The sequence below is a fragment of the Mus pahari genome, chromosome 9 (genome assembly GCF_900095145.1).
Source record: "Mus pahari chromosome 9, PAHARI_EIJ_v1.1, whole genome shotgun sequence".
Lineage (NCBI taxonomy): Eukaryota > Metazoa > Chordata > Mammalia > Rodentia > Muridae > Mus > Mus pahari.
In genome coordinates, this window is record NC_034598.1 from 47,185,595 (window position 1) to 47,211,829 (window position 26,235).

The 26,235-nt window shown below is 36.3% G+C and overlaps 2 protein-coding genes across 2 annotated transcripts; one reads left to right on the forward strand and one right to left on the reverse strand.

The window, feature by feature from the left end:
- Positions 1-6,175: 6,175 nt before the first annotated feature.
- LOC110326510 (olfactory receptor 6C6-like) lies at positions 6,176-7,128 on the forward strand. Its single transcript, XM_021205018.1, has one exon. It carries the CDS (start codon positions 6,176-6,178, stop codon positions 7,115-7,117), a length of 942 nt encoding a protein of 313 aa, XP_021060677.1. The 3' UTR covers positions 7,118-7,128.
- A 16,413-nt stretch (positions 7,129-23,541) lies between these two features.
- LOC110326636 (olfactory receptor 6C6-like) lies at positions 23,542-24,486 on the reverse strand. The gene has a single exon (XM_021205211.1). The coding sequence runs from the start codon at positions 24,484-24,486 to the stop codon at positions 23,542-23,544; it is 945 nt and encodes a 314-aa protein (XP_021060870.1).
- Between the last annotated feature and the right edge of the window lie 1,749 nt (positions 24,487-26,235).

The following is a 26,235-nucleotide window of genomic DNA, read 5'->3' on the forward strand; positions in this document are numbered from 1 at the left end:
AAAAGGGAATAGTTCCACTCACTATCACTCCTAGTGACCCTCCAGGAAAATTTTTGCTTCCTGTCCCCATAACTCTAGGTTCTGCTGGCCTAGAAGTTTTGGCTCCAGAGGGGGNAGTGCTCCTACCAGGAGCTACAACAAACATTCCATCGAACTGGAAGCTCAGACTTCCACCTGGTCATTTTGGGCTTCTAATGCCTTTAAACCAACAGGCTAAGAAAGGAATAACAGTGTTAGGAAATTGGATTACCTCTCCACAATGGAGGTAAGCAAGATCATGTCTGGAATGTAGGAGATCCCTTAGGGCATCTCTTAGTACTACCATGTCCTGTGATTAAAGTCAATGGGAAACTACAACAGCCTAATCCAAGATCAGAAACTTCTATCTCCTAGCCTCCAGATTAGGTTCACTGGTGAGCCTTCCAATTCTGGATTGTAGTTCATTTCAAATATAGTCAAGTTGACAACCAGGAATAGCCACTACAGGGACATCTGGGTTCTCTCCAGATTCTGGCTATTATAAATTAGGCTGCTATGGACATAGTGGAACATGTGTCCTTATTACCAGTTGGAGAGTCTTCTGGGTATATGCCCAGGAGTGGTATTGCTGGATCTTCCAGTAGTACTATGTCCAATTTTCTGAGGAACCGCCAGATTGATTTCCAGAGTGGTTGTATCAGCTTGCAAAATTATTAAGCTTAAAGTTAGGGTCATCTGAAAGTCAGCATTCTCTTTTTTGCCTTATATGCATATGTATTATAAAATGTACAGTGTATGTAATGTGTATATAATTATATAATGTATAATAGGTAGATAGATGATAGATAGAGATATATTAATGAGTATAAAGTAATTTCTATGTGTTGGGCCATAGCCTCAGGACATTAGGAATTGCATCAGGTTGTACTGGGAAATCCCAAGCCACAACAAATTGCTTAATCCCTAGCTGACCATTCCACTTCACCATCAGAACCATTATGCCCAGGTAATGCAAGCAACTCACCCTGACAAACCACAAAAACAGCTTCTTATCTGTGGGTATGATAGAAATATTTAGAATGTACGTAGGGATTATGCTGATTTAGTAAAGTGGCCATTGTAGGTTCTACTCCAAGAATCATGATCTCAGGAGCCCGGGGTAACTAACTAGATTTCCAGTGCCAGGCATGATTGTAGTTCATGGGCATGGGTTACCTCATTTAGTAAAGTAAATTTCAGTTTCATTTATTTCCATGCAAATTTCATTATTTTTATTTTCTTTGTGAATGAATAAAATTTCATTTTGTGTACACTTCACATTGTCATTAGCTGTTTGTCAGTTGATTAACAATTAGGATGATTTCTATAGAGCATCCTAGATCCTTATCTACATTACATTTTTATATATAACATTTTATTTTGCATTGTTATAAAAATATCCTGATAGACAAAGACTAAAAAAGGACAAATAGAGCAACAGTGAATATTGATTTGCAATATAGCCTCTCTGATAGCCTTTTGGTATACAGCAAGCAATGCTATATATGGATCATGTTATAGTTCTATATTTAGCTCTTGAGGAACCACAATACTGAGATGTTGTGGGAATTTTTAGTACTTAATATGATTTATTAATGGTTTCACTCCCTGCTGCCTTGCTATTATCCATTGTTATTTCATACCTTGATAATAGCCTCTCTAACTGAGGTAAGTTAGAATAGCAAAATTCTATCATTTTGAATTTCTCTGCTGGCAAAAGACATTGATCATCTTTTGACATGTTAATAGATTTATATTTCTGCTTTTTAAACTCTTGTTATATTTATGGACTATTTTATGGGTTGTTTAATTCCTTAATGTTTATGTTTTAATCTCTTTTGTACTTAGATATTGTATCATAGATGTTGGAGGTCAGTGGGATGTATCACTACCAAAGATTGTGTATTATTCTGTGAACTGCCTCTTAATTCTGTTAGTTTTTTCTACTGCACAGAAGCTTTTTAATTTCATAATGTTCCATCTGTCAATTTGGGTCCTTATTTCCTAAGTAACTAGAGTCTTATTTAGAAAGTTCTTACCTATGCCTGTGTCTTATAATGTTCTCTAGAGTTTTTTCTCCTGCTGTGACTCAACGTTGTGTCATTTACTCACTGAGGCAACGTTATCCTTTTTTATTCTTGGTCTATCAGGATGTTTTTATAACAGTGCAAAATAAAATATTACATATAAAAAAGTAATGTAGATAAGGTTCTAGGTGAAAAAGAACCCTGATACATTACTGGTATGAATGTTAATTACTATATTCCTATGGAAATCAAAAATCAGTATAGAAGCATCTCAAAAAGGCTATAAATAAAATAATTATGTCACCTCAGGAAAAATAAGCTGGAGTTGAGCATATCAAAACATTAAGACAGACTTTAAGGACACATCAAAAAAAATTTTTTTGTCAAATGTGGAAAACAGGAAAAATTATATGAAAATAAGGAGAAGTGAGTCTACAAGCCAAGAAAAGATAGGGTATTTGTAGGATGTAGCTTAAATTTGATTAGCCTACAACAGGTTATCTTTACCCATCTCATATTATCACTTTTCCTATTCACTGGATTTATTCTGCTCCAAACATAACCATGTAACCATGATTTCTAAAGGTGGATTTGTGATAAATAATCAAACATTAATCTGTACCAAATTCTCTACAAGCATAGATTTCAAAAGAAAAGGTTTGTGCATACACTTTTATTTCTATAGAAAGTACTTCATATCTAAATTTGTCAATCCCTGAGGAAATAAGTGATGGTCTTGGTTTGCAGTTACCCTGAGAATTCGATGTTCTTAGCTGTTTTCCTACACGATGCAGAGGCACAGACACTCCATCACATCACAGGCAGTGTATTTTACATTGTGCTGCCATTCACACTTAGCCAGGTTTACAATACTTCAGACAAGAAATTTGTATGTAGTAAGTGATAGAAATGTCAATTTCATTTACTTTCCAAACAAGCAATAAATTAGTCAAAAATGCTATCTCTAAAACAACATGAAAGAAAGCCATGTATTTTAGGTTAGAGTAAGGTGAGTAGAGATGGTCCAACCATACTCATTCATTACCAGGATACTGGCTGAAAGATGGAAGTGTACATTTACAAGAATCAACACACAACTGAGAAAGGCTTTTAAACTAATAAATGGTAAGTGTTTTGATATATTTTATATTGACCTATGGAGAAATAATGGAAAGTGAATAGAGTAAGATGAAAACTTTTTTACAATATTAAAGAACATTTTAGTTCTTATGTGATATCCAATAAAACTCATAAATAAAACTCAATACAATTGTATTTCTTGGCCTGTGAGTCATATAATCTTGTAGTATGATTTGTGTTTTTATCCTTTACAGAATACTGTGAAAATGTATTATATGCATATATATATATATATATATATATATATATATATATATATATATATATAGTGTATATATAATTGTTGAAGAAGCAGAACTAGTCAGTAATTTCAAATGAGGAAATTCTAAAGAATTATATAATTAGACATGTACATCAATGTTGTCAATTGCACAGATTTTATAAATGAAACCATTATATATTATATGGTTATACAAGTGTATACAATGTTTTTTACATTGTAATTTTTTACATTGTAATTTTTACATTGATTTTTTACAATGTTTTATGGTTATATCAGAGTTGAATAAATACCAGGATGCTGAATATTTTTCAAACCAAATTTGATTTGGCATATCAGATTTCATCTCAGATTGCTTCAGTTAGCTGGAGTCCTTAATTCCTTTAGATTCCATTTATCAGTATGGATGCTCACAAAGCTGCTTTTATAAATTCCTGTAAATGACGAAAGGGAAGACATTTATCTCTGAATAACTCTTGATTCTTTATATTTTTACCTTGTATTTGTACTGTTTTCTAAAGAATAACATATACTACACAGGTTGCAAATAACTTTATCATCAGATAAGAATTCATGATCTTATACATTTTCTACTTCAAATGGCTTAAATTCATTCATTATGAAAAAAATGACATGGTAATTTTTTTTCCTAGAGAGAACCCTGAAACTTTATTTAAAAATATTCCATAAAATAAAATGTAATTAAAATGTGGATAAAATCTTACATAAAATCTTTCAAAAATAGAGCTTTTTTTAGAAAATAACTTATAAGACAGAATAATTTTAAAACTAAGTCTCCTGAAATCAGAATTTCCTTGTTAGATATATTATGCAAATCAGAAGACTTTTTTGCTTTGATCTTACTTGATAACACTAGATGATAGATAGATAGATATAGATAGATAGATAGATAGATAGATAGATAGATAGATAGATAGATAGTCTATGTCCTAATGAGTGCTTTTATAGGCAAAAGATTATTGCTGTGTGAATATTCTAGTAGTACAATGTACACTATCAAAAATTTGCTTTGTCTTTCTTCCTATCACATATTTTGTGCTAAAAGTTGCTAGATTCTTTCTTTGTGATATTTTCACTTCTGATCATGCTCACTTGAAAAACACATCCATAGCACTGTATATACACTAGTAAATAAGCATTGTCCATATCATATACTTACATTCATAAATGATCTTTTCATACATCTTTCTTTTTCCTTGAATTCGTTCACATAAAAAGGAAAAATAAGCATTTTATGCTTTCATGATTATCTTTCTCTTCACTTTGTGTTTTCTTTAATATGCTGTAAAAATATATTTCCCCATTTCTATAATAATTTGCTATACATCTAATACTAGTAGACACTATCTATTTTAAAGCCATAGGAATATGAAAAGAAAGTCATGTTGCTCTCAAGGGAAGCATCACCAAACTTTTCCTAATGAAACTGTATTAGAAAGGAAGCAATATCTGCAATGTCACCAAAAATGCACAATTTGGAAGTCTTATAAGAAGTGCAACTGAATTGACCTATTTGTTTCATGGAAATATTGGGAAGGCAGTATTCTTAGTCACAAAAATCACTATAAGTCAGTAAGTTTCAGCTTTGTTAAAAGGGTTAAAATTGACCCAATAAACAAATTCTAGATACTGGCATGGACAAAGATATGCATTAAATTCCAAATATATGCTATTATTTGTGTGCCATTTGATTCTACTTTACAAATTAAATAAGAGGAAATTACATGCTATCTTGGTTCCTGTGCATTTTGCAAAAGGATGTGAATTTTCAAACTTTAATATATTATTATAATTATTCACTTGAAAATTGTGATATTTATAGAACTATAAATTCTGGATTAATACATAATCAAGATAGTTTAGAAATATAAACTATTGGGGGTGCTGTCTGTTTGTTTGGTTGGTTTGTGGATTTTGTTTGTTTGTTTTGGTTTGTTTGTTTGTTTTTTTCATTCCACCTGTGGTTTTCCCTACCTCCTCTTTCCCCAGTCCCTCTCTGCTAACTCCCTCTTTATATTTATAGGTGAAATGTTAGCTATTACTTTTTCTATAAATATCTTTCCCCTCTCTCACTTGTCATGACTCTGAGGACATGACTGAGAAATCATACTAAAGCAAAACAAACAAACAAAAAACAGAACAAAACAAAAAACAAAACAGCTTATGTTAGCAGGTTGAATTGTTGATTCAGTTTGAAACTTGTATGTTTTTCATGTTTCCCAATTATTTTCTAAGCAATTAACTAAGATCATCATCATACTGATCCTACAATAATCTCCTTTTACATTGCCATTTATTTAAATTCTTTGTTGTTTTCTTTTCTTAGAAATTTTGTATGTGTGTAAACCTAAATTATGTTTTATGACTACAAGGAATATACAGAGTTATCTAATATAACCTCCACATTTTAAATATCAAACAATTGAATAGTCTGTTGAAATAAAATATAGGAAAAATAGGCAAAGGTTAATATTAATGAAACTGAAAATTTATATTCCAGGTGATGAACACTCAATCTGTAAATACACACTTATACTCAGATCTTAACAAGAATGGAAAAAATTATTATTTAAACTTACTAATGATATGCAGGACAAGATTGTGAGTAAACTCTAAAATAATTTTTAAAAATATATTGACCTTGGTTGAACTTCTGAGTAAGAAAATTTCTATAATGAAAAGGGAACAAATTTTAACATGTGTACTTTTTCTAAACATTTTTTTATAGACATGTTAGAATAAAGAAGGAATGAAGAACCAGTCAGTAGAGATTGTGTTCATTTTACTGGGACTGACAAATGACCCTCAGCTACAGATTCTGATTTTCCTGTTTATGTTTTTCAATTACATCTTGAGCTTGATGGGGAACTTAGTAATTATTTTCCTCACCCTGCTGGATCTTCGCCTCAAGACTCCAATGTACTTCTTTCTCCGGAATTTCTCCTTCTTGGAAATGGCATTCACATCTTCTTGCATTCCACGTTTCTTGATGAGCATTCTCACTGGAGACAAAACAATTTCCTATGGATCTTGTTTAACTCAATTATTCTTCTTCTTTCTATTACTAATCACAGAGTTCTACCTCCTGGCTGCCATGTCCTATGACCGCTATGTAGCCATCTGCAGACCACTGCACTACCCCATCATCATGAATAGCAAAGTGTGCCACCTACTGGTCCTCAGCTCCTGGGTGACAGGGTTTTTATCCATCTTTCCTCCTTTAATGTTGGGACTCAAACTGGATTTCTGTGCTTCCAAACTGATAGACCACTTCTTGTGTGACACTTCTCCTGTTCTGCAGCTGTCTTGCACAGACACTCGTTTCATAGAATGGATGGCTTTTGTCATAGCTATAATGACACTTATCATCACCTTGATCTTAGTTATCCTCTCCTACACACTCATCATCAAAACCATCCTAAAGTTCCCTTCAGCTCAACAAAGGAAAAAGGCCTTTTCCACGTGCTCCTCACACATGGTCGTTGTCTCCATCACATATGGGAGTTGTATCTTCATGTACATTAAAACATCAGCCAAGGAGAGGGTGAGCTTAAATAAAGGTGTAGCTGTGCTCAACACTTCTGTGGCCCCTTTGCTAAACCCTTTCATTTATACCCTAAGGAACCAGCAGGTGAAGGATGCTTTCAAGCAGGTGCTTCACAGATTGTGTCATTCTCAAACAGTGAATTAAGATTTAGGCATCAATAGCATGCTGTGGAGACATGACTGAAAAAATAAAAATTAATGTTAGATATATCTATGATGGCCTCTGCTATTTTTCCTCTAAAACTTAGATCATAATGAGTACTCTAATTGCTCTATGCTCTTCTTTCAGAATCAATCTTTTGAATCACTAGGAGCAAAATGTTTCTTTAATTCATAACGTGTAATTCTATCTTTGCTCAGAAATCTCTCTTCTTGTGATAGGTTTATTTACTAAATGTACTGTAAAATTAAATGCTGTTAGAAATTCTAATTAGTTCTATGTCCATAATTAATTACTAAGCATTTTATTTGCAGTTTAATATTTTGCATTGTTAAAAGTAGAGACAAGTAGAGAGCATGAAATTAATCTATAATGTGATGGATGTTGCCATGGAAAATCCCTAGGAAATCTGAGTTGATCTGAACATTAAATTAATCTTGTAGAAGGAAGTGTCCACGTGATGAAGCTTGTGAATAAAGAAAATAAATATTGAAGGGCACTGTGGTGAGCCGAATGAAGCATGCAAAGGAATAAGATGTTTCTCCTCTAGATTTGTAATCATTTAGAATTAGTTGTCAGCATAATTAGATCTTTTGTTCAATAGTATCAATGCAAAAGTAACACAGCACTGGGCATGGTGGCACATGCCTTTAATCCCAGCACTTGGGACGCAGAGGCAGGCGGATTTCTGAGTTCGAGGCCAGCCTGGTCTACAAAGTGAGTTCCCGGACAGCCAGGACTGCACAGAGAAACCTTGTCTCGGGGGGGGGGGGGGAAGTAACACAGCTTGGTTGTCAAAGGTAATTAAAGATATTTATTCCAGAGCCAAATTTTAGTAACTGGGGCCTAGAAACAGATTTATGTTACTTCTAGTTCCATATACCTATTGGAAACAGTCTTATGAAGTTTTTTCTTTTAGTAACAGATCAAAGAAGGCCATAAGTCAAGATGTTTCTTAAATACATTGATGGAAGCATCTGGAAAGTAGATTACAGAAACATGGGGAATCTTTCCTATAGGCTACAGATATTACCTGATGACAGTCTTAGCTTTTTGGTTATAGAACCAACTGATCTGTTAATTATTCCAGAGCATTTTTTTCTGTTCTTGAATTTTTAATTACTTTATACTTTTATCGAAAATTATGCCAGGCATGGTGGTTCATGCCTTTAATCCCAGCACTTGGGAGGCAGAGGCAGGCAGATTTCTGAGTTCAAGGCCACCCTGGTCTACAGAGTGTGTTCCAGGACAGCCAGGGCTACACAGAGAAACCCTGTCTCGAAAAACCAAAAAAAAAAAAAAAAAAAATCTCATATATTACACTCTGATTAGTTTCCCTCTACTCCTCCCAGTTCCTAACTTCCAATTCCCAGCTCTCTGGATTGAGGAACAGGTTTCACATTTTTTTTTCCATTGGAAACAACCATTGCTTAAGATTTCTGGTTTCTCTAGAGATCTGTGACAACAAGTATCTTCATGCTGTGCTCCCAACATTGAAGGACCCATTCCAATTCTGTAACTCCCCATAAGAACCCATCCCAGCTGAAATTGGAAAGTGGTTTGTTTGTTACTGAGGTAGACAATGTTCAGCCTGTTTTTGAAGAGCTCATGGGGGTGAAGAACAAAAACTAATAACTGTTTATGATTTGGACTAGAGCTCTGCCAGGAAGTGAAGTGGCATTAGTGGGAAATGACAGTGATTTTCAGTAAAGTGGGTGTTTGCTAATAATCTTACCACAAATGTAAATGGTTCCCAAACTGAAAACCCACTACGGATGTCATGTTAGTCATCACTCTGGATACAAAGAACAAGTGTCTTCTCTACCTCCCAATACCAAATTACATACAAAACCCACCCTCGGTAAAATCTGCAATAGAAGAAAGAAGGGAAATGTATGTTAGGAAACAGCTTCCTGCTCCTCCTCCTTTAAGAGGAAGGTCACAAATGACACTAATGTGTTAGCATGCAGTTAAACGCAAATCTGTGAAAATACCTCAAGCTGTAGAATCAGAAGTTACGATTCATACTTTTATCATTGGTCATGTCTGTGTTGGGAAAAGGTAAAGAAAATTGACTTAAGATTTCTTTTATCCACAGTTTGCTTCTATTGCATAGGAACATTTGAAATTTGAACCATTATGAGTACTCAGATTCAGAAGTCTCACTTATAATACTCCAAACCCCTTTGAAGCCCTGATTGAAAGGCCAGATCAACAGGATGAAGTCTATAGCTGGAATGGAAAGAATCATTAAAAGTATAATTTGTGCCGGGCATGGTGGTGCACGCCTTAATCCCAGCACTCCGGAGGCAGAGGCAGGCGGATTTCTGAGTTCGAGGCCAGCCTGGTTTACAAAGTGAGTTCCAGGACAGCCAGAGCCATACAGAGAAACCCTGTCTCAAAAAATAACAAACAAACAAAAACCCCCCAAAACCTAAAAAGTATAATTTGTAAAATATATTACATTATATCACCAAGCTTTTATTAGTCTGTAAATAAACTGCATCTTTATTCTAAAATCTATCGGTTCCCTGAGGAAAAAAAGATTAATTTTCAAGTTCTACAACAGATTCTTTCCAGTCAGTAATTTTCACACCCTGTGTAGAAATGTATAGGTTTTCATTTGAGTTTAATTTTTTAAACTACTGATATTAGTAATATTTACAGATATTGACATGAAACATCCTCTGAGAGTAAATGTTTATAAACTGATTATAGAATATGATCTATAAAAAATATAATACTTGCAGGTATACACTTGGAATGAAATGCATAATTACGTACTAGATAGGTGGCTCAGTAGGTACAAGACTTGCTACACAAGCTTGAGGAACTGAGTTCAAATTAACAACACTCATAAAGTCTGTGTTGGTGCTGGTGAGTTGGGGCAAGTAGAATCCCAGTAGCTTGCTAGCCAGTCATTCTGCTATAAATTGTAAGTCACATATTCATTGAAGAAACCATTTATAAAAATAAGGTGGGAAAGACTAGAAGACACCCGACCTCTGGCCTCTCTGTATACATGCTTAGTTGAGCACAACCATGCAAAAAGTAGACACAAATATAAAGTGTGTGTGTACACACACACACACACACACACACACACACACACACCACAGCTAAAATGTATAATATAGGATTTTGCATTTTTAAAAGACCAGGAAGATTTGTCTTTCTTTTTCCCAGAAATAATTTATTTACATTTATTTTATTAACTTTTTACTGAATTATACATGTATAAAGAATATTCTGATTAATATAATTCTTTTATCTTTAAGCTCATTCCCACTCCTAATAACCACTCCTCCTCCCTAAATATCCCACTCCTGCATTCTTGTCTTCTTTTAAACAGTGGCATCTATTTTTAACTATTCATTGTAGACCAGGGAACTACACAGAGAATACACAACTAAAGACAATGACAGTCCCTTCCTCAGAAATCATCAGTATCCAGTAGTTCAGATGGGAAGGATACCACTCTCTTAGCCCCTTGGCAATCCCTGACTGACATTGTAGTACTCAGAATTTCTATACCCATATCAGGCAGCCCTAACTTCTCTAAGGTTATGACAGCATTGTCTGTGTCATGCCCCCCAAATACTATTTCCTAACCTTTCTCCCCTCTTTGGACCCTTAGATTCTTCTAACCCCTTTCTATAATACCCCTGGGCCTTCAATGGATAAAGTAAATGTTCTGTTTAGGACTGATCACTCAAACACCACTTAAAATCAGACCTTAAGCAGATACGTAGCCCTTCACTCACAATCATTTGTTACAAAAGAAGCCTCTATGAGTAAGACGAGGAGTATTACGTGTGAATGCATACAAACATAACATTAAGAAGGTAATTTGGTGATATGACAATTTAGCTTAACAGTGGTATAATATAAGCTCCACTGGTTCTGAGATGTCATCAGCCGAAGATTTTTGGCTGTGTTTGTAATACCATATAAGAATTTCCTCTTGTAATATCAGCCAGCATCCAATCATAATACAGTTGGATACCCTCCAGGCTAGTCATGCCACCATTGTATCAGTGAGCAAAACTTGACTGGAAGGTCGGTCTTCACAGGGTTCACTTCTGGCTTGAACCATTAGTCCCTTTTCTTTACTACTAACAAGATGGGAGTTTCAAGTTCGGTTTCTCTATACTATGCAAAGAGGAAGAATGACAAGAGAATGAAGTATTTTAGAGGTCTCTGGGGCCTTCTTTGGCCAACAACAGAAAAAGAGAAAACTAATACCTGTCACTGGGTTATTTAATTACCTTTGGCTTACAGGAGAATAAATATGCAGGCATTTAAGATATCATCCATATATACATGTGTGTATATATACCTTAGTTTTAGTTACTTCCCCTTTGTTCCTCCTCATCACTCTCACAAACACATCCATGCTTTAAACTATCCACCCTAAAATCCCTGCTCCTCTTTTTCATTTGATCTATGTTCTGAACTTCTTCCCACCTTTAAAGTCATTGCAATCCCATGACCCTTTTCTAGTTTGCTTATTTCTAAAAATACTACAAGTTAAACATACAATCTAAAGATCTAAGACTAGGATTCCTGTAGGAGAAAAGTTTCAGGCAGTTGTTTCTAGGCCTGAGTCATATGTTACAGAACAATATTTTTCCTGTTATCTTTCCCCCCTGATATTTAATAATCTAGTTTTCTTTAAGCTGAATAAAACCGATTCTATGAGTGTCCCATATAATTGTTATTTATTCATCTGTTGATGAACATTTATTCAAACTCAATTTCTTTGTTCCTTTTTTATTAGATGTTTTCTTTATTACACTGCAAATTTTATCCCCTTTCCTCATTTCCTCTCTGAACCCTCCCATCCCATCCCTGCCCCCTGCTCACTAACCCACCCACTCCTGCTTCCCTGTCCTGGCATTTCCCTACACTGGGGCATAGAGCCTTCACAGGACCAAGGGCCTCTTCTCTCATTGATGTCCCACAAGGTTATCCTCTGCTACATATGTGGCTGGAGATATGGGTCCTTCCATGTGTACCCTTTGGTTGGTGGTTTAGTCCCTGGGAGCTCTGGGGGTACTGGCTAGTTCATACTGATGTTCCTCCTATGGGACTGCAAACCCCTTGGGTACTTTCTCTAGTACCCCTTGGGTACTTTTTCTATTGAGGACCCTGTGCTCAGTCCAAAGGATGATTGTGTGTATCCACTTCTGTATTTGCCAGGCACTGGCAGAGCCTTTCAGGAGACAGTTATATCAGGCTCCTGTCAGCAAGCTCTTGTTGGCATCTTCCATAGAGTCTGGATTTGGTGGTTGTTTATGGGATGGATCCCCAATTGGGGCTGTCTCTGGATGGTCATTCCTTCAGTCTCTGCTCTAAATTTTGTCTCTGTAACTCCTTCCATGGGCATTTTGTTCCTTCTTCTAAGAAGGATTCTGAGCTTCTGGGCTAATATTCACTTATCAGTGAGTGCATGTCATGTGTGTTCTTTTATAATTGGGTTACCTCACTTAGGATGATATCCTCCAGATCCATCTATTTGCCTAAGAATTTCATACATTCATTGTTTTTGATAGCTGAGTAGTACTCCATTGTGTAAATGTCACATATTTTCTGTAGCCATTCCTCTGTTGAGGGACATCTGGGTTCTTTCCAGATTCTGGCTGCTATGAACATAGTGGAGCATGTGTCCTTATTACAAGTTGGAGCATCTTCTGGGTATATGCCCAGGTGTGGTATTGCTGGATATTCCTGTAGAACTATGTCCAATTTTCTGAGGAACCACCAAACTGATTTCCAGAGTGATTGTACCAGCTTGCAGTCCCACCAGCAATAGAGGAGTGTTCCTCNTNCTCCACATCCTCAACAGCATCTGATCTCACCTGAGTTTTTGATTTTTAGCCATTCTGACTGATATGAGGTGGAATCTCAGGGTTGTTTTGATTTACATTTCTCTAATGACTAAGGATGTTGAACATTTCTTTAGGTGCTTCTCAGCCATTCGTAATTCTTTGGTTGAGAATTCTTTGTTTAGCTCTGTACCCCATTTTTAATAGTTATTTGAATCTCTGAAGACTAACATCTTGAGTTCTTTGTATATATTAGATATTAGCCCTCTATTGGATGTAGGGTTGGTAAAGATCTTTTCCCAATCTGTTGGTTGCCATTTTGTCCTATTGACAGTGTCCACACCTTTCACAATAGTCACAAATAGTATGAAATATCTTGGTGTGACTCTAAGCAAGTGAGAGATCTGTATGACAAGAACTTCAAGTCTCTGAAGAAAGAAATCAAAGATCTCAGAAGATGGAAAGATCTCCCATGCCCATAGATAGGTAGGATTAATATAGTAAAAATGGCCATCTTGCCAAAAGCAATCTACAGATTCAATGCAATCCCCATAAAAATTCCAAATCAATTCTTCATAGAGTTATAAAAACAATTTCCAAATTCATCTGGCATAACAAAAAACCCAGGGTATTAAAGAACTTCTGGTGGAATCACCATCCCTGACCTCAAGCTCTTCTACAGAGCAATGGTGACAAAAACTGCATGGTACTGGTACAGTGACAGGCAGGAAGATCAATGGAATATAGAATTGAAGACTCAGAAATGAACCCACATACCTATGGTCACTTGATCTTTCACAAACTAGCTAAAACCATTCAGTGTGTGTGTGGGGGGGGGAGAGCATTGTCAACAAATAGTGCTGGTTCAACTGACAGCATGTATAAGAATGCAAATTGATCCATTCTTATCTCCTTGTACAAAGCTCAAGTCCAAGTGAATCAAGGACCTCCACATAAAACCAGATACACTGAAACTAATAGAAAAGAAAGTGGGGAAGAGCTTCAAGCACATGGGCACAGGGGAAAATTTCCTGAACAGAACACAGATAGCTTATGCTCTCAATTACTTGGCTATTGAGCACAAAAGGCCAATGAACATGGCACAGCAAGTGTCTCTATAGTATGATTTGTAGTATTTTGCCTACATTCCCATAAATGTTATACCTGAGTACTGTCTATTTCTAGCTTTTCTAGAAAACTCTATAGTAATTTCCACAGTGACTGCACTTGTTTTACCCACACACCAACTGGGAATTTACATTCATTTTAAAAATCCATGTCAGCATTGGTTATCACTTGATTTCTTGATAATGGCCATTCTTACTGAGGTAAGATAAAATGTCAAAGTAGTATTAATTTGAATAGAACACTTTTTAATTTTTAATTTTTATTTAATCTTTTCTTTACACTCCAGATTTTATACCTCTCCCAGTTCATCCCCTGACTACTCCCACATCCCATACTTCTTCCTTCCCCCTCCATCTCCACAAGTATGTCACCCCCACCCCCACCCTACCAGATCCCCCCACTACCTGGGGCCTCCAATCTCTTGAGGGTTAGGTGCATCTTCTCTGACAACCCAGGCCCAGCAGTCCTCTGCTGTATATGTTTTTGTTTGTTTGTTTGTTTTTTAAATTGGATTTTATTTACATTTCAAAGGATCCCCTTTCCTGGTTTCCCCTTTTAAAAACACCCTCCCCCTATCCCATCCCTCCTCCCCCTATTCCATCCCCCCTCCTCCTGTTCACCAACCCACCTACTCCTGCTTCCTGGCACTGGCATTCCCCCACACTAGGGCATAGAGCCTTCACAGGACCAAGGGCCTCTCCTCCCATTGATGGAGGCCACCCTCTGCTACATATGCAGCTGGAGCCATGAGTCCCACCATGTGCAATCTTTGTCCCTGGGAGCTCTGGGGGTACTGGTGAATTCATATTGTTGTTCCTCCTATGTGGCTGCAAACCCCTTTAGCTCCTTGGATACTTTCTCTAGCTTCTTCATTGGAGACCCTGTACTCTATCCAATGGATGGCTGTATATGTATTGGGGGCCTCATATCAGCTGTGTATGCTGCCTGGTTGGTGGTCTAGTGTCTGAGAGATATCAGGGGTCCAGATTAATTGAGAAAGCTGGTCCTCCTACAGAGTCATCCTCCTCCTCAGCTTCCTCCACCTTTTCCTGAATTCAACCACAGGGGTCAGCAGCTTTTTTCCATGGGTTGGGTATAAATATCTGCAACTAACTCTTTCAGCTGCTTGTTGGGTCTTTCAGAGAACAGTCATGATAAGGCCCTTTTTGTGAGCATTCCATAGCCTCAGTTGTGGTGTCTGGCCTTGAGGCCTGCCCTTGAGCTGATCCCACTTTGGGCCTGTCACTGGACCTTCTTTTCCATAGACTCTTCTCTATTTTTGTCCCTGCAGTTCTTTCAGATGGGAACAATTATGGGTCAAAGTTTTTGACTGTGGGATAGCAACCCCATCCTTCACTTGCTGCCCTGTCTTTCTGCTGGAGGTGGACTCTACAAGTTCCTTCTTCCCCCTATAGGATATTTCATCCAAAGTCCCTTCCTTTGAGTCCTGAGATTCTCTTACCTCCCACGTCTCTAGTACATTCTGGAGGGTCCCCCACCTCCTGCCTCCCCAGGTTGCCTGTTTTCATTTTTTTCTGTTGGCTGTCAGGGCCTCAATACTTTTCCCACACAATAGCAGACCCAAAAGGACATTCATGGTACATACTCACTAATAAGTGGATATTAGCCACAAACAAACAAACAAACAAACAAACAAACAAAAACAGAATACCCAGGATACAATCCACAGAACTCAGAAAGGTTAATGGTTAATAAGCCGAAGGGCCCAAGTGAGAATACCTCAGTCCCACTTGGAAGGGAGAAGAAAGCAATCACAGGAAGGAGGAAGGAGGGAGGATCCTGGGTGGGGAAGGGGACAGGGAGGGGAAGAAGGGAACATGATAAGTTGAACATTCTTTTAAATGTGTATTTTTTTACTTTTATCTTTTCTTTTGAGAATTCTCATTTTCTGAATGGACTTTTCGTTCACTTAATGATTAGGATATTTTAGTTCTTTTTGTACTCTAGATATTAATCTTGTTGGTAAAGATTTCTTCTTTTCTATGGGCTACCTTTTTATACTGTAGATATGTTTGCTATATAGAAGCATTTAAGCTTGTCAAGATCCATTTTTTTAATTAGATGTTTTCTTCATTTACATTTCAAATGCTTTTTAAATTATCGGTCTTAATTCCTGATCTACCATACTCCATCCTTGCCTAGTCTTATGTACTGTAGACCTTACATTCTTCTCAAGCGGACTTACTTAGGGTCTTAATTCATTTGTAATTGACTTTTGTAAAAAGTGAGAGATAACATCTAGCTTCATTTTTTTTTAACACACTGATATCCAGTTTTACAAGCACCATTTATCTAACAGTCTGTACTTTCTCAATGTTTATTTGTAGCACCTTTATCAAAATTCATGTAGCTATAGTTGCATTTATTTATGTCTGGAGTATCTGGTAGATTTGAATGAACTATACGTGAGGCTTTATTTATTTATTTTTGTCAATACCACATTGTTCTTTCTTAATTATTTCTTTTATTTTTAAGATTATATAATTGCTTATTTCCCCTTACTTTTACTGCCTCCAAACCCTCCCACATATCTTTAATAGTTCTCTTTCAAAGTCATGACCTCTTTTTTTCAAGTAAAGAAAGAAAAATTACAGATCTATTTCCATGATGTATTCTAATTCAAAACACTTAACAAGATACTTGCAAAGCAGAATATATTTCATATAAGAAAAATCATCTGATTGTCGCCATGCTAGAAAAACTGCAGTGGGTAAGTCAGCTTCCTGGAGATAGGCCACCCTTTTGCATGGCTTCCATGAGTGATCCCTGAAGGGCATGGCTGATGAGTTTTGTCCCTGGATTGCTTCTTGCTGCTGACTTGCTTTCTCATGTTTGTCATGGCTGAATTTCTCTGCTTGTTGGGCCTCTCAAAGGGCATTCCTGCTACACACCTGTCCGTAAGTACATCATAGCATCAGGCCTTGGATGGGATCCAATTTGGGCCAGTCACTTGACCCCCTTTCCCTCAGTTTCTTCTCCATTTTAGTCCCTGGAGTTCTTTTAGATGGGAAAAATTTTTAGTCCCCACCCTACCCCCTTCCTGTGAGTGCTTGCTTTTTATTTTCATTCTCATCTAGAAATTGTTTTCGTTCATTTTTATTCTGCCAATGACCCATTAATAGTCAAATAGTGTTATATTAAATCTCATGACTGTGCATTTACCCTGGGTTGTGTTGCTGTTGATATCTAGCTTTACTCCAATAAAAATGCAAAAGGATGTGGAACCATTACCACTTTCCTATATTTAGAGAGACTTGCTTTATGGCTCTCCCAAAATTTTAGAGAACATACCATGGTCTTCTGAAAAATATTTATTTTATGAAATGAAATATATTGCCTATTTCATGTTTTTATGGTTTTGTACCTGAATTGGCACCTCCATCTTTAGATTTGAGAAATTTATTTCTATAATCACATTAAGAATATTTTCTATTGTCTTGCCATCAATTCCTACTTCTTCTTTGACTATAATCTGCACATTTTCTTATTCTACTGTATTCCAAAGAGTCTATATGTTCCATTTTGTGTTTTGTTTTTCTTTAATGGTTGCCCTGATTTCTTTACTTCATTTTTGTTTGTATGTTTAGCAAATAATTTTAATGTGCAGACTAGAGAGAACTCTACATACACTATGGATATCACTTACTTCTTAAAATACTAATTTTCTCTCTTCCATCTCATCTATATCACTAGAGGGTGTTTCCTCTGTTTTTTTAATTGACTAATGGGAACATTCAAGCTGCATTTTAGTTTTGCTTTTATTCAGTAGCTTTTATTGCTTCATTGAACTTTATTTTCATATTTTGAATTATCTTCCTTACTTCTAACTATTTATGCTTTTTTGTCTTCATCCCAGTGTTTATTTATGTTCCATTTGTGTTCTTGAATACATTTATAATTGTTTCAAATTCATCATCTTGAATGCTATCTATGTTGGTCTCTTTGTGGACAATTACTGTGAGATTAACAACACATTTTAGGGGATGCATATTATATATTATTTTTAGTTGTTTGTGTTTTTAAAATAGGTTGTAACCTTCAGAAGTTAGATCCCTGGTTGTGTTTTTGGATAAGGGTATCTGTCTTAGCTTTGTTGAGTAGATACTGTTTCTCCATCTTGACAGGTTGTAATAGGCTTGGTGGTACTTTTAATTCAATCTTAGGGCTATTTAGTGCTGAATCTTCAGTAGAGTTGCAGAGGTGGTTTTAGTCATACATTCTGACCATCCCAGATGGTATTTTATAGAATGAGTAATTTATTCATATAGTTGCTCAGAAGTCAAGTGTAGAATGCCAGAAAGAAATATATTGAGGTTTACCTATCAGACATACAGGTCCTCAGATAGTTTCTAGATATTCTCCTTTATATTTGATTAAAACTGCATAACACACACAAACACAACACAACACAGCCCAGCACAGCCCAGCACAACTCATTCATTATCCATATGTTTGTTGATCCTATGACTTAGGTATTTTGAATAAACCTACAATAAATATAGAAAACAATTATTGGATGGATCCCCTGCTGGGACAGTCTCTGGATGGTCATTACTTCAGTCTCTGCTTCACAATTTGTCTTTGTAATTCCTTTCATGGGCATTTTGTTCCCCCTTCTAAGAAGATCGCACTTTGGTCTCCCTTCTTCTTGAGTTTCATGTGTTTTGTGAATTGTATCTTAGGTATTCCGAGCTTCTGGGCTACTATCCACTTATCAGTGAATGCATGTCATATGTGTTCTTTTGTGATTGGGTTATCTCACTCAGGATGATATCCTCCAGATCCATCCATTCATTAATCCCATAAACAACCAACAAAACCAGATACTATTGTGGATGACAACAAGAGCTTACAAGACAGCCTGATATAGCTGTCTCCTGAGAGGCTCTGCCAGTGCCTGACAAATACAGAAGTGGATGCTCACAACCATCCATTGGATGAAGCATAGGGTCCCCAATGAAGGAGCTCAAGAAAATACCCAAGGAACTAAAGGGGATTGCAGCCCCATAAGAGGAATAACAATATGAACTAACCAGTACCCCCAGAGTTCCCTGGGACTAAACCACCAACCAAAGAAAACACATGGTGAGACTTGTGGCTTTAGCTGCATATGTAGCAGAGGATGGCCTAGTCAGTCATCAATGCGAGGAGAGGCCCTTGGTCTTGTGAAGGTTATAAGCCCCAATGTGGGTGAATTCCAAGGCCAGGAAGTAGGTGAGGGTGGGTTCAGCGAGCAGGGGGAATGGTGACAGTATAGGGGGTTTTCAGAGGGGAAACTAGGAAAGGGGATATAATTTGAAATGTAAATAAAGAAAATATCTAATAAAAAAGAAAACGAAAGAAAAACAATTATCATTATGGTATATTGATGTAGAGACTTTCAGGTATACATTCAACAAGGTATAGTTGTGTCAAAAGGTAGCTCTATTTTTAATCATTAGTGAAGATGTTCAAAAGAATTCAATGATAATACTACTTTGTAAAATGTTATCTATATACTATATTACAAATGAAAATTACATGTTGTCTATGAATTGCTATAAATGCCAATAATGCAGGCATAGCATAAAAATGAGTCAACCAAGAGGACAAAGTTTTGACTTTATAATCAGGGACAAAGCGGGGTAATGGAGAAATGCTATGGTTCTATTACCTTCCTGAATTCAAGTTAGTAAAAAAAAACCATCCACACAAGAAAAAAGACTTTCCCCTAGCTGGATACTGCTTGAGTTTTGGAATGTACAAACTGATGATGGTACTACCAGAAAATAATTTTCTTTTTCTATTCCAAGAAAAGATTTATTCAACATAAATTGAAGAGGCAAAATGAAAATATAAATAAAAAATGTTGAATTTGATAAATAAGTACCATATAAGATACCTATAATAACTGAAACTATTTTGATATAGTGTGCCATTAGTTCTTATTTATAACAATTTTAAAATGCATGCTACATAGATAAAACTTACAAATGTATACCTATCATTTTTGTACCATGGTAATTAATGTGGGACTAATATACATTTGTGTACATTTTATAGGTTTCAAATGAAGCAATGGATCCCGTTATGAGATAGATGTTCACAGACTTTATTCTTACTTGTTCCTCTCCTCACTGTCATCCCTGTCCCTTTGCTTATCTTCCTGATTATTTTCCCCACACCAGTAGCAACCTTCCTGAGTCCAGGTCATATTTATTCAAGAGCTCACTCTTTTTATCCCCCACCTGCATCACATATTACTCCTCCTCTCATGGCTTTCCTCCTTACCCATCTTTCCAGCTCTGTTTTATTGATTTTATAATAATTATTTAAGTTTTGTATGGAATAGTTGACAATTTGTACATGTACAGACACTATTTCAGGTATCCTTTGTTGAAAGAAAACCACAGGGAACAAACAAGTATCATATCTTCCATAGTACATCAAATAGGCAAAACATTTTGTTTATGAAAATTCACTTTTCTTTCTTGCCAAAGATAATTCAAACCTGTATACTGTATAGCAGTGTAATCTAGATGCTGACATTCAATCTCAGTGCTCTTGAGCAAGTTCATATGTGAATATGAAGGGGAAGAGCCTATCTGGGTCAGAATTTCCTGGGAATCCCCAAAGGTAGATTAAAAAAAAAATCTGTCCTAACCATTTGCTAACTAAAAATTATATTTGTATCATGACCATTTCTCAAAGCCAGCAATAAGTTACAAAATAATAATCATGCATGGAACTACAATAGTGATTATCATTGAACTTCATGTGTATCATTGGCAAAGTAAATGTTTGATCATATTATTGAATTATAACTATGAGAATCAATTCATCAAACATCTGTATTCTTGCTGTATGGCTCATTACAAATAATGCATAAATTTTAGTAATGAAGAAATTGAAGATAAGTTATGATTTATGATAATATTATAGAAAACTGAGAATTTGCCTACTTTTATCATGTTTAATACTTATTTATTATTGATGCATTTTGGATAAATTTACTGTGTAAATATGACCCATATTTTTTGTATGTCAGTGCTAGGTATATGTATGTGCTTGCACATCAGTGGACTGTGTGTGAATATCCCCATGTGTGAGCATTCAGAGGCCAAAGGCATACACTGGGTTTCTCTATCAGTCTTGGAATTATATGCTTGAACCAGGGTCTCTCACTGGATCTGGAGCTCATCACTCTTTGGCAAGGCCTTTGACCAGCTAGCTGCAGTATATTCTTGATTCTGCCCCACCCCAGAATGGGGGAAATTTTGACCTCTCCCCTGTTCATATGTGGAAACCAAACTTAGGTCTCCATGCTCGCACAGCAAGCATGTTATCCAGAGAGCAGTTTTCCTACATCCTTGTATTTATTATTACATTTGGCATTTTATGCATTCTAGGAACAAGTCATTTTATAGACATATACTTTTCAATCATGTTTTGCTGAACTCATGAATTTCTTCTCAGTCATGTCAGTTGAAAAGCAGAGGTTTTTAATTTTCTTTATTTCAATTCATCATTTGTTTTCCTTCTACTTAGATAGTGATAATAACATCTCTATTTCAGTAAGTAGAAATGTCATCACTGTTGACATATTCAAATGCTTTTAAAATATAACAGTGTTTAAGAAAAGGAAGACGATATGAAAGTATGTGCTAATTCTCCATATAGTTTTACATCACTTTATACTTAAATGCCCCAGAAAAGTTATTAGTACCACAGTTCATGAGTTACTGTGGAGAAAAGATGAATGCAAAGAATTAAAACATAATGTCAGAATTTAACAGCCATTTTTAGTTGGCTACTGAAAAAAATGTCATGTCAGGTTTGTTTGCTTATTCTTTCTCTCCTGTCTCTTTCCACAATCATTTTATCCATATAGATATCAAATTATATCAAAATGAAAAATGAAGTTAACTGTTTCCATAGAAGATATAAAAAATTGTGTCAATTTAAAACAAAACAGCAACTATCAATATTGTTCTATGAAAAAGAATAAAATTACTGAGGCAAAGAGATTATTGAAATGATTTTCATGCACTCTTTTAAGAAGTGCAGTTTTTTCAGTTGAAAATGTACAGTAGTCAGGCGTTTGGCTATGAGAAACCTCGGGACACCACTCCAGGACTGGGGGGCGCATTCTGAGGTCCCTGCGGACTGTCTGAGTTGGTTCAGGGGTCAAGGACCTGCACAGAGGCTGAGGACATCAGGTCCTCAGACTCCTGGGCACCACATGCACCACTGGAAGTCACAAAAGAGCTGAGAACAGAGTAGGGGGTCTGTGGACTGGATCTAGCCAGGGGCTAAGGGGAAGGAGTTCTGGTTGGGTCCTGCTGGAAGGCAAGAGTCCTTGGTTTGTTTGCTGGGCAGCTTGGCTTAGCGAAGACCTTGGCTGGGAGTGCTAAGAGGCTTCTGCAGGAGACTAGGAGGCCAGTTTTTTAGAGAAAGACCTGCCCCACTGCTCCCCATGGCCGGTCCCAGTGAGAAGAGACAGTCCATGGTTTTAAGGCATTTATTGTCATGGCAGAGAGTTGTGATGAGTAAAACCATAACCCACTTTCTCAGGGCAGGCCTGAGGTTAAATACTTTTGCAGGGAGGAGTGTCTGGGAAGGGAAGCTTAATTGGCTAAGTCCTTCAGACCTTTAGGTGCCTCATTAAAATGGAGATTTGTCTTGATCTGATCTGTGGTCACATCCTCTACCTGTGGAGGGACTTGGGGCATTGCCCTTACATGACTTATTGCCACAGACCTATGGAATGGAGATCTGTGGCCTTGTGTCAGGAGTCTGAAATGTAGGAGCATGGCAAAACATCTACCATTCCTTGCAGAGTTATCTACAGGATCTCCAGGGTTTTAAACCTAGCTCAACCAAAAACCAGGCTGCCGTTAACGGTCCCACAGGTGTCTGTGTGTCTTACAAGTTCAGGTGTTATCTTTACAGAATGGTCCACATTCCAAATAGAGAGTACTCACTAAACAACTCTGTGGGCTTCATTTAAACTATGTAATACACAGAGAAGCTAGGCTGAATCGCTTATCTAATCTGTACTGAGTGTCTGGTAAGGTGAGGAGTGGTGGAGTGTGTGATGTAGGGATGTAAAGTGCATGTGACTCCCATGTATGCAAGTCACAGGGAAATTCCTGAGGAAAGTACTTACCATGGCTTTTGGAAGTCATACTCAAGTCCAATGATTTCTGGAAATGGCTATGTAACAAACAGTAACACATACCTATAGAGATACTTTTAGAAAGGAATTGGAGGAAGATAGTTCTTACAGAGTGCAAACTTTCATGGGAAAGTTGAATATAAGGTGGAACGGAGTTACAGGGTTCTTCAGAAACATCCTGTATACAAAATAACTGCTGACATAGGAAGACAGTCATAAAAATATATGAACTAAAGTTTCATTTTTAATGTATGGTTGCAGTTTAAAACACATTTTTAAACTTTTTTTTTTAGAAAGCCCAAAGTCTTTTGTAATATATCCCAGAAGACTTCTTTCACCTGCTGGTTTCTTAGTGTATAAATAAAGGGGTTCAGGAGGGGGGTGATTGAAGTATACAGCAGAGCTACACCTTTAGACACAGACACTCTCTCCCTTGCAGATGGTTTAATATACATGAAGATGCAACTCCCATATGTTGTAGAGACAACAATCATGTGGGAAGTGCAGGTGGAAAAGGCTTTGGTTCTTTGCTGTGCAGAAGGGAAACTCATAATCGTCTTAATGATGAAAGAGTAAGANAGACTCACTAGTACCAGTGTGANTACAAGTGTCACCACTGCTAAGACAAAGGACATCATTTCTAGAACATGAGTGTCTGTGCAGGAGATCTGTAAAATAGGAGAAGTTTCACACATAAAATGATCAATTATCCTGGAATCACAGAAATCCAGCTTCAGACCCATGGCCAATGGGGGAAAGATGATCAAGAACCCAGTCACCCAGGAGCTGAGGACGAGTTGGTGGCACACTTTGCTGTTCATGATGATAGGGTAGTGCAGTGGTCTGCAGATGGCAACATAGCGGTCATAGGACATGGCAGCCAGGAGATAAAATTCTGTGACTCCCAGCAAAAGATAGAAAAACAACTGAGTTGCACAATTATTATAAGAAATAGTTTTATCTCCAGTCACAATGGTTGTCAAGAATCTGGGAATACACACTGTTGTGAACATGATTTCCAAAGAGGAGAAATTACGGAGAAAGAAATACATTGGAGTTTTGAGGCGAGGGTCCAGCAGGGTGAGGAGCACAATGATTAAGTTCCCCACCAGGCTCATTACATAATTGAGAAACAGAAACAGAAAAACCACAATTTGCAACTGTGGGTCATCTGTCAATCCCAAAAGAATGAAGTCAATTTCCATTGACTGATTTTTCATTCTCATGTGTGAGCCTTAACAAATATAGGAAACTAAAAACAAATGAATATCTTATGTGCATTAGAATTTATATACCTACACTAAAGCAGAAGGGGTATGTAATAAAATCGATTTTCAAGTGTTCTCTAACCTGAAATTTCAGGTGATACATGATTATATGCCATAGGTTAATTATAAACTTGTCCTAATCTGTTTTTTTCTTAACATTCTTCATATAATTCCATTCTTCATATAACTCTCTCCTAAAAAAGAGATAGTATTTTTCTTTAATTTGTACAAATGCTAATTAATACATTCACTTCCAAATAGCCTCTATCACCATGCAGGCCATAAGCTTCTGATCCCCTCCCCGCTGCTTGGGCCTCTGAAGCAGCCTGGATTACAGACCTGTGCCACTGGTTCTTGCTTCTTTATGGACTTTTTTTTTTTCTTCAAAATTATAGCTTAATTACAATATTTCCTCTCCCCGTTTCCTCTCTCTAAATTTACCCTGTACCCTGTACCCTTGCTCTTTTTCAAATTCATAGACTCTTTTTTTCATAGATACCTTTATATATACTTATTTCTGAGTACATACGTACCACCTGCTCACTCTGTATAATGTTGTGTATGGTTTTAAGGCTGAGAGTTTGGATTTGAATAACCAGTTGATTCTCTCTTCCCTTTAAATGAGTTTACTAGAGCTCCTTCCTTCCTGTTTATTTCTTTTTTATTTATCTTATTAATATTCTTCTCTTTTCCATATGCTATTTTATAAACCAATTTGGGGGAAAAACAATTCTGTACAAAAATAACAGAATTTTACAAAAATCAGCATTAGTGAATAATTTTAAGATCAACTTCTTATGTTCAGGTTTTAGTTACTAAGTACTTATAAGCTTTCATCAAATGAACATATTTATTATTTTCCTGTTACCCAGAATGCTCATATTTGAAAAGATGGATAGACATTCGTTATTTCTGAATGATGTAGGTTTAGCAGACTTAGAATCATGGTATCACCAAATCACAAGAATTGCTTATTATAGCATTTTTCATACCACTTTATAAAACAGTCAAAGAAAACAATTAGAATGGTATAAAATAAAATACACTAGTTAATTTGTTAAACATAATCTCAAAACACCTACTACTTTGAACATTTTATAAAATATAAAAATTCAGTAATCCAAACACAATTGCCTTAATTGGACTTACTGTACACTTGCTTTAGTTCCACATTATTAAATTAATTTAAATTTAGCATGGATATTTCACATTATAAAGTTTCACATTATAAAATTAATGTAAAATCAACATGAACTTACTTTTTGCACACATTAACCATTCTGCTTTGTTAAAGATAATTTCAATTGTTTGCATGATCATTTTTGTTCGTTAGAAATACTAATTTCTAATGTTTTTGTCAGAAAAGGCACAATACATAATATACTTCCATAAAGAATTTCCACATTCCTTCAAACTCACATTTACTATGGAATATTGAGATTATGATGAAAATTTTAACTGTGCCATATGACAGGCTGAGTTTTGTAAAATTTAGCTCAGTGTTGAGATCACTGTCACTACAATGCTCAAATTAGATGTCATTCTTAAAGATGAAGTAAAAAAAAATCAGGAGTAATAAAAATAAGAACTCATTGCTGAACTATCAAAGAGATGCCTCATAGCCAGCTGTGCCTTATACGTGCTCTAGAGATGCCTCATAGCCAGCTGTGCCTTATACGTGCTCTAGTCCACTGCTTCCCA

What these genes read in the sequence shown, in the direction of transcription:
- LOC110326510 (XM_021205018.1), top strand. Translation starts at nt 6,176, where the DNA reads ATGAAGAACCAGTCAGTAGAGATTGTGTTCATTTTACTGGGACTGACA.